General features: G+C 39.5%; 1 protein-coding gene across 1 annotated transcript in view; it reads right to left on the reverse strand.

Annotated features, from left to right (window-relative positions):
- ADGRB3 (adhesion G protein-coupled receptor B3) overlaps positions 1-14,074 on the reverse strand; it is a 738,716-nt gene that overhangs the window by 2,213 nt on the left and 722,429 nt on the right. Inside the window, exons 29-30 of the mRNA XM_006016642.3 lie at positions 12,906-12,941; positions 1,010-1,114 (exon numbers count right to left, since the gene is read on the reverse strand). Of these exons, the coding sequence (XP_006016704.1) occupies positions 1,010-1,114; positions 12,906-12,941 (141 nt within the window). The remainder of the gene's footprint in view (positions 1-1,009; positions 1,115-12,905; positions 12,942-14,074) is intronic.

Below are 14,074 nucleotides of genomic sequence, written 5' to 3' on the forward strand. Positions count from 1 at the left end.
TCAAATGGTAAATATTTATAGATCTCTTGCAGACAAGAGACAGTCCTACAGGGACACTGTGTACTTCACAGAGTGTGTTAACTGTGAGTGAATTTAGCTGAAGATACTTTTACAAATGATATAATACTCATTTGACTATTACAAAAAAAAAGAGAGAAAAAACACAACTAACACCCCCCCTCACTGGACACATTAAACCATTCAGACACTTTCTTTGTGTTACATGGTAAATTGGGGTGGCTCCTGGAGCTCTTAACACCTTCACTGTCTGCACATTAGCACCTGAAACTAGTTCTGAGCACATGTTAAGTGGCTCATCCCAGGGCAGGATTTGATGTCCCTCTAATCTGTTTTACTCAGCTCCTGCTATATTAAGGGGTAGCCACTCAAGCCTACACCTTAGTGTAAACACACCCACCACTGACTTGGATCAAACCCACTGCCCCCACTGCCCTCTCCATGCCCCAGATCCCTGCTCACTACTCCCCCCCCCCAGCTTACTTGTGGTTGCCCATGCTGTCTGCCCTAGGGGAGGGATAACAAGCCTGCCTGGCTACTGCAGCCAGCCTGCTGCTCTCTGGGTGGGCTCAGCTCAGAGAAAAGTGGCAGCCTAGTGTGGGGGGGAGGTAGGGACTGGGTAGGCAGGTTAACCCTTCTCTGCCTGCTACCTGGGGTAGTCAACATGGGCAGCCAAAAGTGGGCAAAAGGGAGCCCTGGGGAGCAGGGAAAGGCGGGGGGGGGAGGTACGACCCCAAGGGACAGGGGAGAGTGCCAGGGGCAAGGGGACTGGGGGAGCTCTGGGAGGAGGTGGAGCAAGAGGGTAGCCTGGAATAGGCATTCTTACCTTTGAATCCTCAAGCTGAGCTAGCACTAACACCAATCAACATTTGAGTGGCTCACAATATAAGGCCATAAATCTTTTGGATCTGGTAGATGAAAACTAATTTTAAATGTGCTCCTATCAGTTCAGTTATTTGTCAGCCATATAAAAATGCAACATAATACTCACCATACTTCCTGATTTTGGTACATCCCGAAATCTGTCCAGAGTCTGAAACTTCTGATTTAACTCCTGAAACAATTCCATATGCCTCTTCCTTGTATGCATGACCTTCTGTAAAATAGAATGCAATTGCTTAATCTTTGTAGTTGAATCTGGGCATTTTTTAAAGCACCATTATTTTCCCCAATATAATAAAGTAAATTTGGGAGTACTGTATTTCCCCTATAGACTCAATAAATGGAAATGAATTGCTCTCAACCTCCTACCTGCTCTGTTTAATGTAATGCCCGTATACAACATTTTTGGGTTTTTTTATCCTTGCTGTTATCAAATTGCTGAAAGCAGGAGATGCTCCCTTTTGTGCTAGTGCAGATGTATTATGAATGTGATTGATGGCAGTCTCTCTGGAAGATCTTAGTCACTCACAAGTTAAAATTGGTTTCTAGAAATGCCTTCAGTGTTGAAGTTAATATTTTAATTTCAACATGAAGGGACAATAGGGTGCGAATGCAGCTTATAGGCATAATTTTTTTGAAAACGTTGGTGGGGACAAAAATCATAACTTTGATGTTATGGAAGGCTTGATTCGCTAATGTATATTGTCATCTCTGAATAATCCTAAGGGTCTCAAATGTTATCTTTCCAATCAAATGCCTTCAAGTCATTCATACATTCACAAAATGAAGTTTAAATAACATTTCAATTGTGCTTTGGAGGGAAGATTTTCAGCAGTACATTGGGTTTGTATTCCAAGAGCCTGGAATGATCTGCTGTGTGAGCCTGTAATTAGCACTGCATCTGTCTGAGCTATGGGCCACATTCACTGCTGCTGAAAACTGGTGCAGTTCCACTGACCTCAATTGAACAGTGCCAAATTAACACCAGCAGACAATGTAACCCATGACACTGTTAGAATAAATAGAGTTTTAACTGTTTTCAGAAAGATGCTACCCCTGGTTTAGTAGGCAGTCTTAAAATGTAGCAAACCCTGCAATTTTATTTCAATAAAGTAGTGAAAGAGCTGATTTTTTATTTTGTGATATCAAGGTTTACATGCAAATAATGGATTTGTGTTGTTAAAAGTGAAAAAATAACTCCATCCACCTCCAAGAAATATATGTGACACACTTGTATGTGGAACAGCTCAGATACCACATGTGTACATGGACACTGCTTCTTTTTTTTGTGGCTTATATAAGCACTATTCATAGCTGTAGTCCCTACACTTAAGGGAGCCTTTATACTCTTATTATGCCTGCATTTGTTCTCTCACTAAAAGCAAGTAGTAGTCACTGCATGGAGTTAAGGTCAGCACTACTTAATACAGACTGGTAGTAGCTGGCCCTGAAATAATAGTATAGCCATATGAAATTTTAATTGTTTTATCTTCCATTTCTAGCATTTATAAATGGCATGAAGGGCACCTACCTACTCTGTTAGCCATGCAATTTTACCCATGCAATATAACAATCATGTTTTTCCCACCACTGCTACTCTGGGACTTGAGGAGTTGTTGGATGATAGATCAGACTACCAAGGTCTGGAAATTGGCAACATTATTCACAGTAGGGACATGAGATATAGCTAGTAATTACAGACCGATTAAGTTAACATGAGTTGTATGGAGAGCAAGGGAAACAATTTTGAAGGATTCTGTGAGAAATTCCTTGTGCAACATAATTTAGCTGGCAATAGATGACCTAAATTTATGAAAGAGGTCTCACTTAAGCAACTTGATGGACATTTTTTGAAGATATTACTTCTATGGTCAGCAAGGAATATATAGCAAATTCCATATACACAGAATTTAAAAAAGGCAAGGGTCTACCTCTCAGATTATTTGACTAAAGTAAAAAGCTATTATAGTGAGAATAAAACAGATTTTGCAGGTTAAAAAAAATGGCCTTAGACCAGGAATTAGTATAAGTTTGTGAAACCCATGTCTCCAGTTGGGAGGTTTTTAACCACAGATTAGAAAGTACTGAATGCTTTTTGATATTTGTCCGAATCGTTTACCTAAGTATTTGTTAAATAGTAAATGTAAATAATGTAAATGCCTTACTCAGTTTGTTACACTATTCCTGAAGAGAAGCAGGTGGGATGGGAATTTAAATACTTTCTGCAGGTTGTCTGCCAGAGAAATTCTTTAGATGTTATTGTTGTAAAATAATTAATACAATCCACATAAAGCAGTGGATCTCTTCTGTTTCTTTGTATTTTCATGGCCAGCTTTATTCCTTTCTCTCTAGTTCCCTATCCATCTCGGTGTTTGTAAAGAACAATCAATATGTTTAGCATGATGAGAATAAACAACACTGTCTATTTTTTCTCCATTGTTGCTTTCTTCCTTTAAATGCCCTACGTAATTCTTCTTTATATACTTCCTTGCTTTATCTACATTTCCTCAACCACATCCATGGCTGAAGTCCCCCATCCCCCTGAAAACAGGTAAGTAGAAAACAGGGTAAGTTAATATACTTTCTGATATATTAATGTATACCAGCTGCCTGCACTGAAAACGGGAAGGAGAAGGATCTTCAGAGGAGATGACCTGGCACCTCCCTTCACTCCCATCCAAGTCTGCATTGCGGTGTCTCTGCACAAAGCCTTCCTTAAGAGTGGGAGGATGGAGAAAAAAGCCACAGAAGCTGCATTCTCTTCTTCCACCCACTTCCCTCTGCAAGATGGAAAAAGCAGGTGGTCCTTTTCCCTCAGACAGGATTAGGTTTTTTTTTTCCCTTCATGACCTTTTTTACTGTTTCTATCTAATTTTCTCTCCATAGTTTTTTTTTTTTTTGTTGCTTTATTTTTCTCATTTGGTTTCTTTGCTTTTGCTTGTTTTTATTTAGTTTCTCTCCCCTCCCAGGGTTTTCTTTGTTTTTGCTTCCCCGGTTTGGTGCCTCCAAATGTATTTCCAAAAATCCTTTTGATCCATCACAGTCTGGAAAGGTGACCTGAGCACAGTACTGGGATCCAGCAACTCTTGATTTCTAGCTCTTTCGCCTTCCTATTTGCCTCACAGCCTACTTAAAATATTTGAGTTATGCCCTCTTCATTCCAGCTCATTACTCTCTACCAAACAAAGACCAAATTGTGGAACAAGACATAAAATAAGGCAAAAAACCTCACTGTTTATTCAGGAAAATTAAAACACAGTGGAATTCTTTAGAAAAGAACCTTTTTATAATTTCAGTTTTATGGCCAGGCCCTTGAAGATAGACTATTTAGCCTCCACAAGAAAAGACAGAGAGGGGATCTGGTGGCCATCTATAAACTCACCAGGGGGGACCAGGGGAAAATAGGTGAGGCTTTGTTCCCCCGGGCACCACCTGGAACAACAAGGAATAAGAGCCACAAATTGACTGAGAGCAGGTTCAGGCTTGATATCAGGAGACATTACTTTATGGTTAGGGCTGCCAGGCTCTGGAATGGGCTCCCAAGCGAAGTGGTGTTCTCCCCTACCTTAGGGGTCTTCAAGAGGAGGTTGGATACATATCTGGCTGGGGTATTATGATCCCAGCACTCGTTCCTGCCCAGGGCAGGGGGACGGACTTGACGATCTGTTCAGGTCCCTTCTGATCCTAGAAACTATGAAACTATGATTCTTAATTCTGATATAAATATGTTTCTAAAGCTTTTATCAGTAAAAACAAACTAACACCAAACTGGCATGGAACATGGATACTTTGGGATTACAATCAGTGACATACTATGACATGAGACAGAGTTGAAAAGTATGGTCCAGCTAGGGTCCTATAATAGCTAGATGTAGTAGTGCTATTAATTATCATGTATATTGGTACACAAGTTACCCTGCCAGATTGCTGCATAGTCTGTTAAAATATGAAGGATTAAGATGATGATCTTTTAATGCATTCTGAGATTACTTGCAACTGATAAAAACAGTTAGAGCCTATCAAAATATGAGCTGAATCCCATGTGACCAAAAATGCACAGGCTATTCCTTGCACTGATATAACCTGATGCTGCTGAATGAAGCATGACCCATATCTACTTATATTTATTTGCCCACCTACTAGAGGATGCTGTTCTGCTGTTAGGTTTTACTGTGTAATGTTTGTGAAGTACTTGGGAAATATGGGGTCCTAGTAAATCAGAAGTAATTTAACTGAAATGAAATTGAGGAAGAGGGAGAAAAGGGTAATAACTGTTGTCGTGTTGTTGTTTGTGACAGAGAGCATGACACAAAGTACTGAGTTTAAATAGAAGCAATTTAAATTAAATCACAGTGAAAGAAAAAACAATACCCCTTTCCTAACTGTAAGATCCATAGGACCAAGGAATAAACTGCTTAGGGAAGTTATGGAATATCCTTACTTGGAAGTTTTCAAAAAAAGGCTGAATAAGCAGGTGTCTGGGATGGTTTAGTAATAGCACATCCTGTGTCCGTGCAGGAGATTGCATAAAATACCCCTGAGTTCACTTTCAAACCTAATATTCTATGATTCAATACATTAAATACATATGAAAATAGTACAATTGAGTACTGCCCTGTCAAGCAGACTGCTAAGAACTACATAAAAGTTGCAGATATATTACTAAATTTGGAATCTCCATTTTTAAATGTTCTCATGGTCCCAGATGGGAAAGTAAATGTAAAATGTAGACAATCAGTGAAATATGGTATTGTTTAGTGAAAAACATGATCGAAAGATATTATGAAAAAACAAAGAAAAATAGTTGATAAAATGAGCTATGGGGTAGGCTTATTTATAAACATGGTTCAGTTTTCTATTCCCATTGTCATTATGTCTAGTCTTATACTAGACTAGTTTAAAGTTGGGCATTCAGATTTCCATTGAGCAAATCTAAGTGCATATGAAACAGATAAAGATAGTAAAGAAAAAGATAGTCCTGTGTACAGTCAGACATATTTCAGGTGATGCGTGGGATGCACGAAACCCATTCTTATGTGAATCCTGCCTGCTATTTTGGTAGCTAATTTTGTTTCATAGAGACTTTTAAACATTCTAAGTGAGATGGTAGATTTTTTTTAAACAAGTGTCTTCCTAGATTGAGACCACTAAAGTCACGTCACTTTTTAATTTTAAATGGATTTGAATCCAGGTTTTCAGAATCTAAAGATAAATATCTTGCTCTTTTTGCATGAACTGAACTGACACAGACAGCATCTCTTGGGTATCATTAGTTACGGTGTTTCTGTTTTTATTTCATGCGCTTTGTAGGTGCTTTCTAAATCTTGTAAAATGGTGACTATAATAATAATTGGGAAGGAACAATACTCATATTTTTGGCTTTGCTCTTAGGATGGAAACATGGATAGTTGGGGGGACGTGCCCCCCCCCCCCCCAGTGACCAGTCAGGGACTGGGGAGGGCCCCGCGGCCAATCTCGCTGAGTGGGGGTAGGTGGGGGGGGTGGGGGTGTCAACCCGTGGCCAATCTCGCTGACCAGGAAGTGACCATGGTGCTCCCGGAAGTGGCCACAGCGCTACATCCAGTGCTCCCATTCCCTGGCCGACACTTGCAGGTGGGGCACTGGTGCTCCCGCCTTTCCCCCTGCTCGTCGCCTAAGTGGGGAGCACAGCTGGTCTGGGGGTGCACCAGCTCTCTGAGGGGGTGCGTGTGAACCCCCTACACATTGCCACTGGATGGAAATCTCTGCTATGTTTATCAGGAAAGATTCACAGTTAGTGATGTATCAGGAGTATTATTTCAGAAGATCAGAATGCTTTATTTTGTACACCCCAGCTCCTAGATCATCTACAGTGCTCTCTCAGAAGGTGTCCTTGATTTCTTAGCCTCCTTTCCTATTCATTTAATTAAATCTTCCTTTTTGTAAAAAAAGTGATTTAACTCAAACTCTTTCCTCGGGAACAAATATTCTATTGCAGATTCTTGCCCAATGCCTACCTCAAATAACACGTTTTCTAATGTTCAACTTATGTGTGAAGTCTGCCCACTGCCACAAAGAAAGATGACTTCAAAGTGCAGTGGGCAATACCTAAAAAGTGCAAAGGAAATGCTTTAGTCTTCTATAATTGAAGTATATCATGCTTCCATAACATTGTGGGTCTTTCCAGTATTAAGGATGGAAAGCCACATTTCCTTAAGATCAATAAGGCCATGGATGGACTTTTTAACTTTCCTTACAGTGGACAATCCCTGAATATTGAACATGTGGCAAGGGGGCCATTTCATACAACACTGGATGCAAATAAATGTCTGTTATTTTTTTCTTCAGGGAGGGTTTATTAATTGTCCCCCTATGCTCTATTGACAGCAACATTTAAGATTAGTTTGTTAACTAGTAGTATGTATAAATGTAAAAAAGACCTAGTGAATGGTTTTTAAAAGGCCATATTCTTGATGGTTCATAAGCATTCTTCATATACTTGCTATAGAAACATTTTCAGGAACCAGATATATTTTGTGATTGTAATGAAGTATCATGCAAAAGCCCATCTGGAGTTTTGAACAGGGATTTATGACTATCAAACCTGTTCTGTGTGATTTTTGTTTATAAAGATGGAGTGTAAATACAGGAAAACTGCAACATTTTTATGGAGAGTATTCTGCCCTTGATTCCCTAAGGCAGACTGGCTATGGTTGGTCATAAAAATAAATAGTATGTGAATCTTATAGGTAAGAAGTATGATGCAGCTAGAGTCCTAAATATAAATTCTGGCTGAGCCAGTAATAATTTCAACTTTAGGAGAAAGATAGGAAGAAACATAATTCTAGACTACACATAATAAAAACTGGCCATGTTTGTTATATTCTATTTCTTATTGCTTTCCTGTGATAAAATAGACTGCATATATAAATTATGGTAGAAAATTACTGATGAAAGACTGGAAAAATGCAGGATAGAAAGGGGTGAAGTGTTAGGATGAGGGGAGGCTTTAAGAAGTCTAAAACATAGAACTAGCTGTACTTTTATGTACTAGGGGGACAGTTAGCTGTACTTATTACTATTAGTTCTAGTTTGTGTATAGGAAACCATTGAACTGCATTGAGTTAGAGGTACATATATGGTATCTTAAATCAATCTTTTGTAGTAGAGCTAATCCTGTGATTGGTCATTAGGAAGATTTCAAGAGTCAAAAAGATTGCATTGCTCTGTATAAACTATCAAAGCATAGTGGCAATGAAAGTGACATTTTCCTCCTGCAAAATAAAACTCTTATGTTCTAGTCTGTGTTATAATCATAGTTCTAAGAACCAGCTGTGCTACCAAATGTTAAACTGTTCACCATGGAAATACAAGACACAGAGTGCCCAATGTGAAGATCTGACTCAAGGCAGGTTCTAGGAGCAGGGATAGCAAAAAAGGTTTAATATTACCTCTGATCCTGGTTATGGGCAGAGGTCAGATTCATCTCATAATGAAGCTCTAAGCAACCTAATAGCTATTCTAATGATTAATTTAATGGTTAATTCTATTAATTTAATGGTACAATGGGATCTGATCCTGGATCCCAACAATCACAGGTCCTGCTATGCTACACATTCATGACAGGATGCATGGTTATTGGGATGAGGGACCAAACCCCAATGATGTATGGCTGTTCACAGAGCCTGGCATGGGGGATTGGACCCCAAAGCCACCCTTCCTATGGTGCCCTTTCAACTTGCCAGCATGTGTGAAACCTAGTATTGCAATCCCAGGCTCGGCATGCACCTGTAAGTTGGAAGTCAGCCATGGTGCAGCCCTGCATGGGTTTGTCATATGCACGGGTTTGCAGGTGCTATTTGAGGAGAGTCAACTGGCTCCCTCTGATCAACAGGTTCAAAGCCATGCACCTAGCAGACCTGTATATGAGGCTATCCCACATGTGAGTCTGCACGTTCAAAGTCAAGGGCCCAGCAGCTCTAGTTGTGGGGTGTGCAGCTTTGAACTTGCCAAGAACAAAGAGCCAATTAACTCCTCCTGCCCAGCACTTGCAGATCTTTATGCCTGGCAGCTCCCGTGTGTGCACGTGTGTGGGACTGCATGTGTGCTTCTTAGGGTACTTGGACCTTGATATTGGGGATAGGCTCTCTTATGCTAAAATCCCAGTGCTTAGGACTATTAAAAACTGTTCATGCAGTTTTTAGTCACAAGGTTTTGGAGGCCTGAGATCAGGGAGCCCCTCCCCCCAGTCCTGGGGTCTCGGTTTGCCAGGGCATTTAAATATTATGTATGAAACTCAGCTGTGCTAATGGGCTTTTTGACATGCATGTCACATTAGCAAATTACAGTGTGATACAAAACAACCTTCAACATGTCCTACACTAAATTATGATTCAAATTAAAATTATTCTATTCTATTCTATTCTATTAAATGAGTCTCCCTCTGTGGGTATACAGTAGGGCTATATGAAGCTTTGGTCCCTGATTCAATCCTGTGGAGATTCGGCCTGATTTGGTGGCTGAATCTCCAAATCTGAATCAAATCGGAACCCTCCAAAGTGATTCAGAGAGATTCAGAAAGATTTGGCGATTCTGACATAGACACAGCTTTAAATGTTTTTTCTATACCTCAAGGTACCAGGTGGCTTGTGAATGCTGCGATGCTGGGGTGGATGGAGCGTCCCACAGGAGTGTGGGGGGCTCCCCAGTACACTCAGCAGCAGACCCATAAGTGGACCAGAAGCACTTCCGGTCCACTTCCGGGTCCACCAGGGAGCATGCGGGGGGGTGGGGTGGGGTGCCTCTCGCGCTTTCCTGGATCGGCAACTGGTGCCTTCTGGGTCTGGGGCTCCTAGGGTCCCCCCGTGGCCAAATGCCAAGCCGGGGGGGGTGCAGAGGGGCCCACCGTGTGCTGCTTGGTGGATCCAGAAGTGGACTGGAAGTATTTCTGGTCCACTTCTGGCTTCGCTGCCAAGCATGCGGCCTCCCCACCCCCCTGCGCTCCTGTGGGATGCTCTATCCGCCTCAGCATTGCAGCGTTCATGAGCCATGCCTGGTACCTTGAGGTATGTAGAAAAAACATGCAAAGCTGTTTTAAAGCTGGAATGGCCGAATCACTGATTCTCCAAATCAGCATCGAATCTTCAGATTCAGATTTGGACAAATCAAATTGGGACAGTGATCTGAAGCAAAGAATTGAATCACTGTCTCTGATTTGGGCTGAATCCGAATCAAATATGGCCCGTTTCACACACCCCTAGTATACAGCCTAGCTCAAAGCAACATCAGAGATATATAAATGTGTGTGTGTGTATAAACATTATAAGTATTGCAGTAGCTGCTAACCAAACACAAGGAAAAGGTGTAGCATGCACTTTGTGAGTCAGTTGAAAATGTATAACAGGATAGATGACACTAGAGAACAGAATGTAAACAATATTGTCCCTGTTTGTGCTCAATTGACTGGTAGGAAGGATGCTTTAATACCTGTTGCCATAGAGAATGTTCTCAGAGAGAAATGCACTGAATTGCTGACCTTCTAAATGGAATTGTGTAATTCAGATTTCTTTTTTGTTCATACTGCTTTTATTTAATTTTAGAATTACTTTTCACCTAGACTTTGTTACTAATATATATTTTTCTTCCTCCTTTGTATGTGTGTGTATGTATATATATATCTATATATATCTATATGTATAGATATATCTATATATCTATACATATAGATATATATAGATATCTATATATATAGATACATATACATATACATATCTATATATATACATATATATATATATATATCTCCTTAGGAACTTAACTGATACTCTTTTCCTTTTTTTCCTTTTTTTGTGTGAATATATGTATATTTCCTGAAGGAAAATTGTATTAAATTGTGTTAAATTTGAGAGCCAGTCTGGGGCATGTAAGAGTAATTATCCACAAAACAAGCATTACAAACGCAACATGTTTAGAGGTAATGTTAAACTTCAAAGGAATCCAAACAAGTTAAGATCTGAAAATGCATTTTAAAATTCAAACAACCCTAACTCTTCCCTGCAGTGACACCATGGAATAACAGTGCAATTATGATTTTAGTGTTGTTTTCCAAAATGGAATTTAAATTGATTTATTAGAGAGACCTTTTTTGTACCTGTTCATATGCGTCCCCTCAGGGCATTCATATTTTCCCCCTCAAGGCACTGCCACAGGGCAAAATTAACCAGTGAGATGAATTACTTCAGATACCACAATGCCTCCAAGTGCTAATGATCTGGGCTGTTGACCTGGGCCTGTCTAGATTCTATATAGTCACCCAATGTGAAAGCACAGCCACTAGTAACGTGGCTGAACTATGTCTTATGCTTAAAATGAGAGTTTTATAGGGATTTGAATTCTGTTCTCCTGTTACTAAGACCGTTTAAAAAAAGATCTGAAATACCAATTTTATTGGACCCAAACTGAAAATAATTTTACTACAGGCTAGACAATAGAGTTATTAGTAAATTCTTAGAAAATTCTATAATTACACAGAAATGACTTTAACTTGTGGAGCTGGGTTTTTTTCATGTGACGCAAAGGCTCTCTCTCATTCTAAGTGAAAAGACTCTGCTCTACATTAATGATTGGGTCCTGAAAAAAATGCCTAAAATAATTATCTCTTTCATTGAATTAAGTTTTATGGAGGCACTATGGTACCCAATATGGTCTGTGCTTTAGAGTGTTTAAATGTTAAAGGTATTCATCCTGCAAATCTTTTTGGTTTAGTTGTCACGTTCATATTTTATGCTTCAAATTTCACACAACATATAACTCAAGAGCAAGCCATACCATCTACTAAAGGCGATAATAATAGTATTAATAAAGCTCTTGCAACCCATAAGCAATAAATGGAAGCCAGATTCTTAACTCTGATGCAAGATATGCCTCTCAACATAAAAAGAAAAATCCACTCTTGTGTTTGTCTCTGAAAACATATAATTTTTTAAAAGTTATGGTTGCTATATTGTGCTCTCTGGTTGTCAAAATTTGGCCTTGACTGACTGGTGCTCTATGCAAACAATATGAGAGTTCAGTTTCATTGGAGAAACGCATAATGAATTATATCAGACTATTAACATGCATGACCACACAGTTTATGCAAAACTTAAAATCCATAAATCATTAATATTCTGCTGAACGTTGTATGCTGTATTGCTTTGACTAGTGAATATAGTTACTTAGAGCCAAGCCCAAATAAACAGGAAACTGAAAGACTTCCACAGTGCTTGTGCCTGCATAAAATGGAGTAGCTAACAGCCAAAGCTATTTTTTTTCATAAATGACTACAATGTTTTTGAAGAAGTAGTTAGCTGTGTTAGTCTGAAGTCAGGCAGAAGGCAGGATAGATTTCAACTTCATAAATGATTTGAAGTAGAGATCTACAGCAAGAGCTTTCATAAACTGGAGCTTAAGCTCAAACTGTACAGCTCTGATTTAGTTAAGATGCAAATCTGTCCTGCCTTTTACAAAGTGTCTGCCTCTCAAATTTGGGGTTCCAAACTGAGAAATCCTAGAAAAACTCAAATTTCACAGAGCAGGAGACTGTAAAATCTTAAAAGCCCAGTAGCCAGAAAAACCCCAAATGAAGAGATACTGTTAAATGAAGCAGATTGTCTAGGACACTACCTCTTACTTACCATAACAGAGACAGTCTTTTTCAAAAAGAAAATCAACATTAACCACCACCAAAAATTAACAGATTTATAAAAAGGAAAAACAGACTAAACTTAAATGGTGCAGGAATTTAAGAACAGAAGCCACAATGACTCATTAGTACTATGCAAAGATTTGATCTGAGAACGTTTTACAAGCAACTCACACCAAAGTAATCTTAATTAAGTATCTATCGTGTTCTATGTAGCACCCAATTAAGTTATCCTAATAATATGTACTATATCAGGTGGTTTAAAATACATTAACACTAACAGTTCACATTTTCTTTTTATTAAAACAGTTTTAATAAGTAGGAATAATTCAGTCAGACTTACTTCAAAGTCAAGGTCCGAGTAACGCGATTTTCTTCTCTATTAGACATTAGAAAAAGAAAGAAAATAGTAAGTGCATTAGCATGGGGTCTATTTATCATGATTTAAGTAACAACTCACTTCCTTTATTATAAATTTACATTAAGAGTTTCATAAGGAAGTTGAATATCTTGGTTTGAAAATTGAAGAATAGCTCATGGCATCACAAAAACGTTTTTAGAAATGCATTAGTCTTTCCTAGTTTAAACATGATCAGACCCTTTATGCTATAAGATGCTGCAGGTGTTTGTGATCTCTATTGTATTTATCAGTTAGCTTTCATGGTTAGTTAGAATATATCTTTTTCTTACATCAGATTTATGCTAGTGTCGCTTTACTGATTTTAGTATAGTTGTACCTCATATACACTGAGGTACATGAAAGGGAATTAAGCTAAAGATCTTTGTATCTTCTATTGGGACTTCTGCTTGTTTGTAATAACTCCATTTGAATTTACATTAGTTTCACATTTATAACAAACCGTAGTCCAAAAATCTGATGAAAATTGATTCTTTAGTTGTGAGAATCATCAGATCTCACATGTAGAAGCATCTACAGATACCTGTGCTACAACAGTGTCACTTTTGATAGTGTGTTTTCTGTAAAATGTAACTCAGAATGCTTTACAGGTTTTATCATAGAATCACAGAATCATAGAAGTAGGGTCGGAAGGGACCGTGTAGATCTTCAAGTCCGACCCCGTGCCTGGGCAGGAGGGAAACTGGGCTCAAATGACCCCAGCCAGGTAGGCATCAAGCCGCTTCTTAAAGACCCCCAGGGTAGGAGCCAGCACCATTTCCCTTGGAAGTTGGTTCCAGATCCTAGCCGCCCTAACTGTGAAGTAGTTCTTACAGATGTCTAATCTAAACCTACTCTCCAACAACTTGTGGCCGTTATTCCTTGTTATCCTGGGGGGGCGCTAGGGGAAACAAGGTCTCCCCCAAACCCTTCTGGTTTATAGATGGTCACCAGGTCCCCCCTCAGCCTTCTCTTGTGAAGGCTGAACAGGTTCAGGTCCCATAGCCTCTCATTGTAGGGTCTGCCCTGCTGCCCCTGGATCATGAGGTTGGCCCTCCTCTGGACCCTCTCAATGTCCGGTGCCCAGAACTGGACACAGTACTCCAGCTGTGGCC

Source organism: Alligator sinensis, unplaced genomic scaffold, assembly GCF_000455745.1.
Source record: "Alligator sinensis unplaced genomic scaffold, ASM45574v1 scaffold499_1, whole genome shotgun sequence".
Lineage (NCBI taxonomy): Eukaryota > Metazoa > Chordata > Crocodylia > Alligatoridae > Alligator > Alligator sinensis.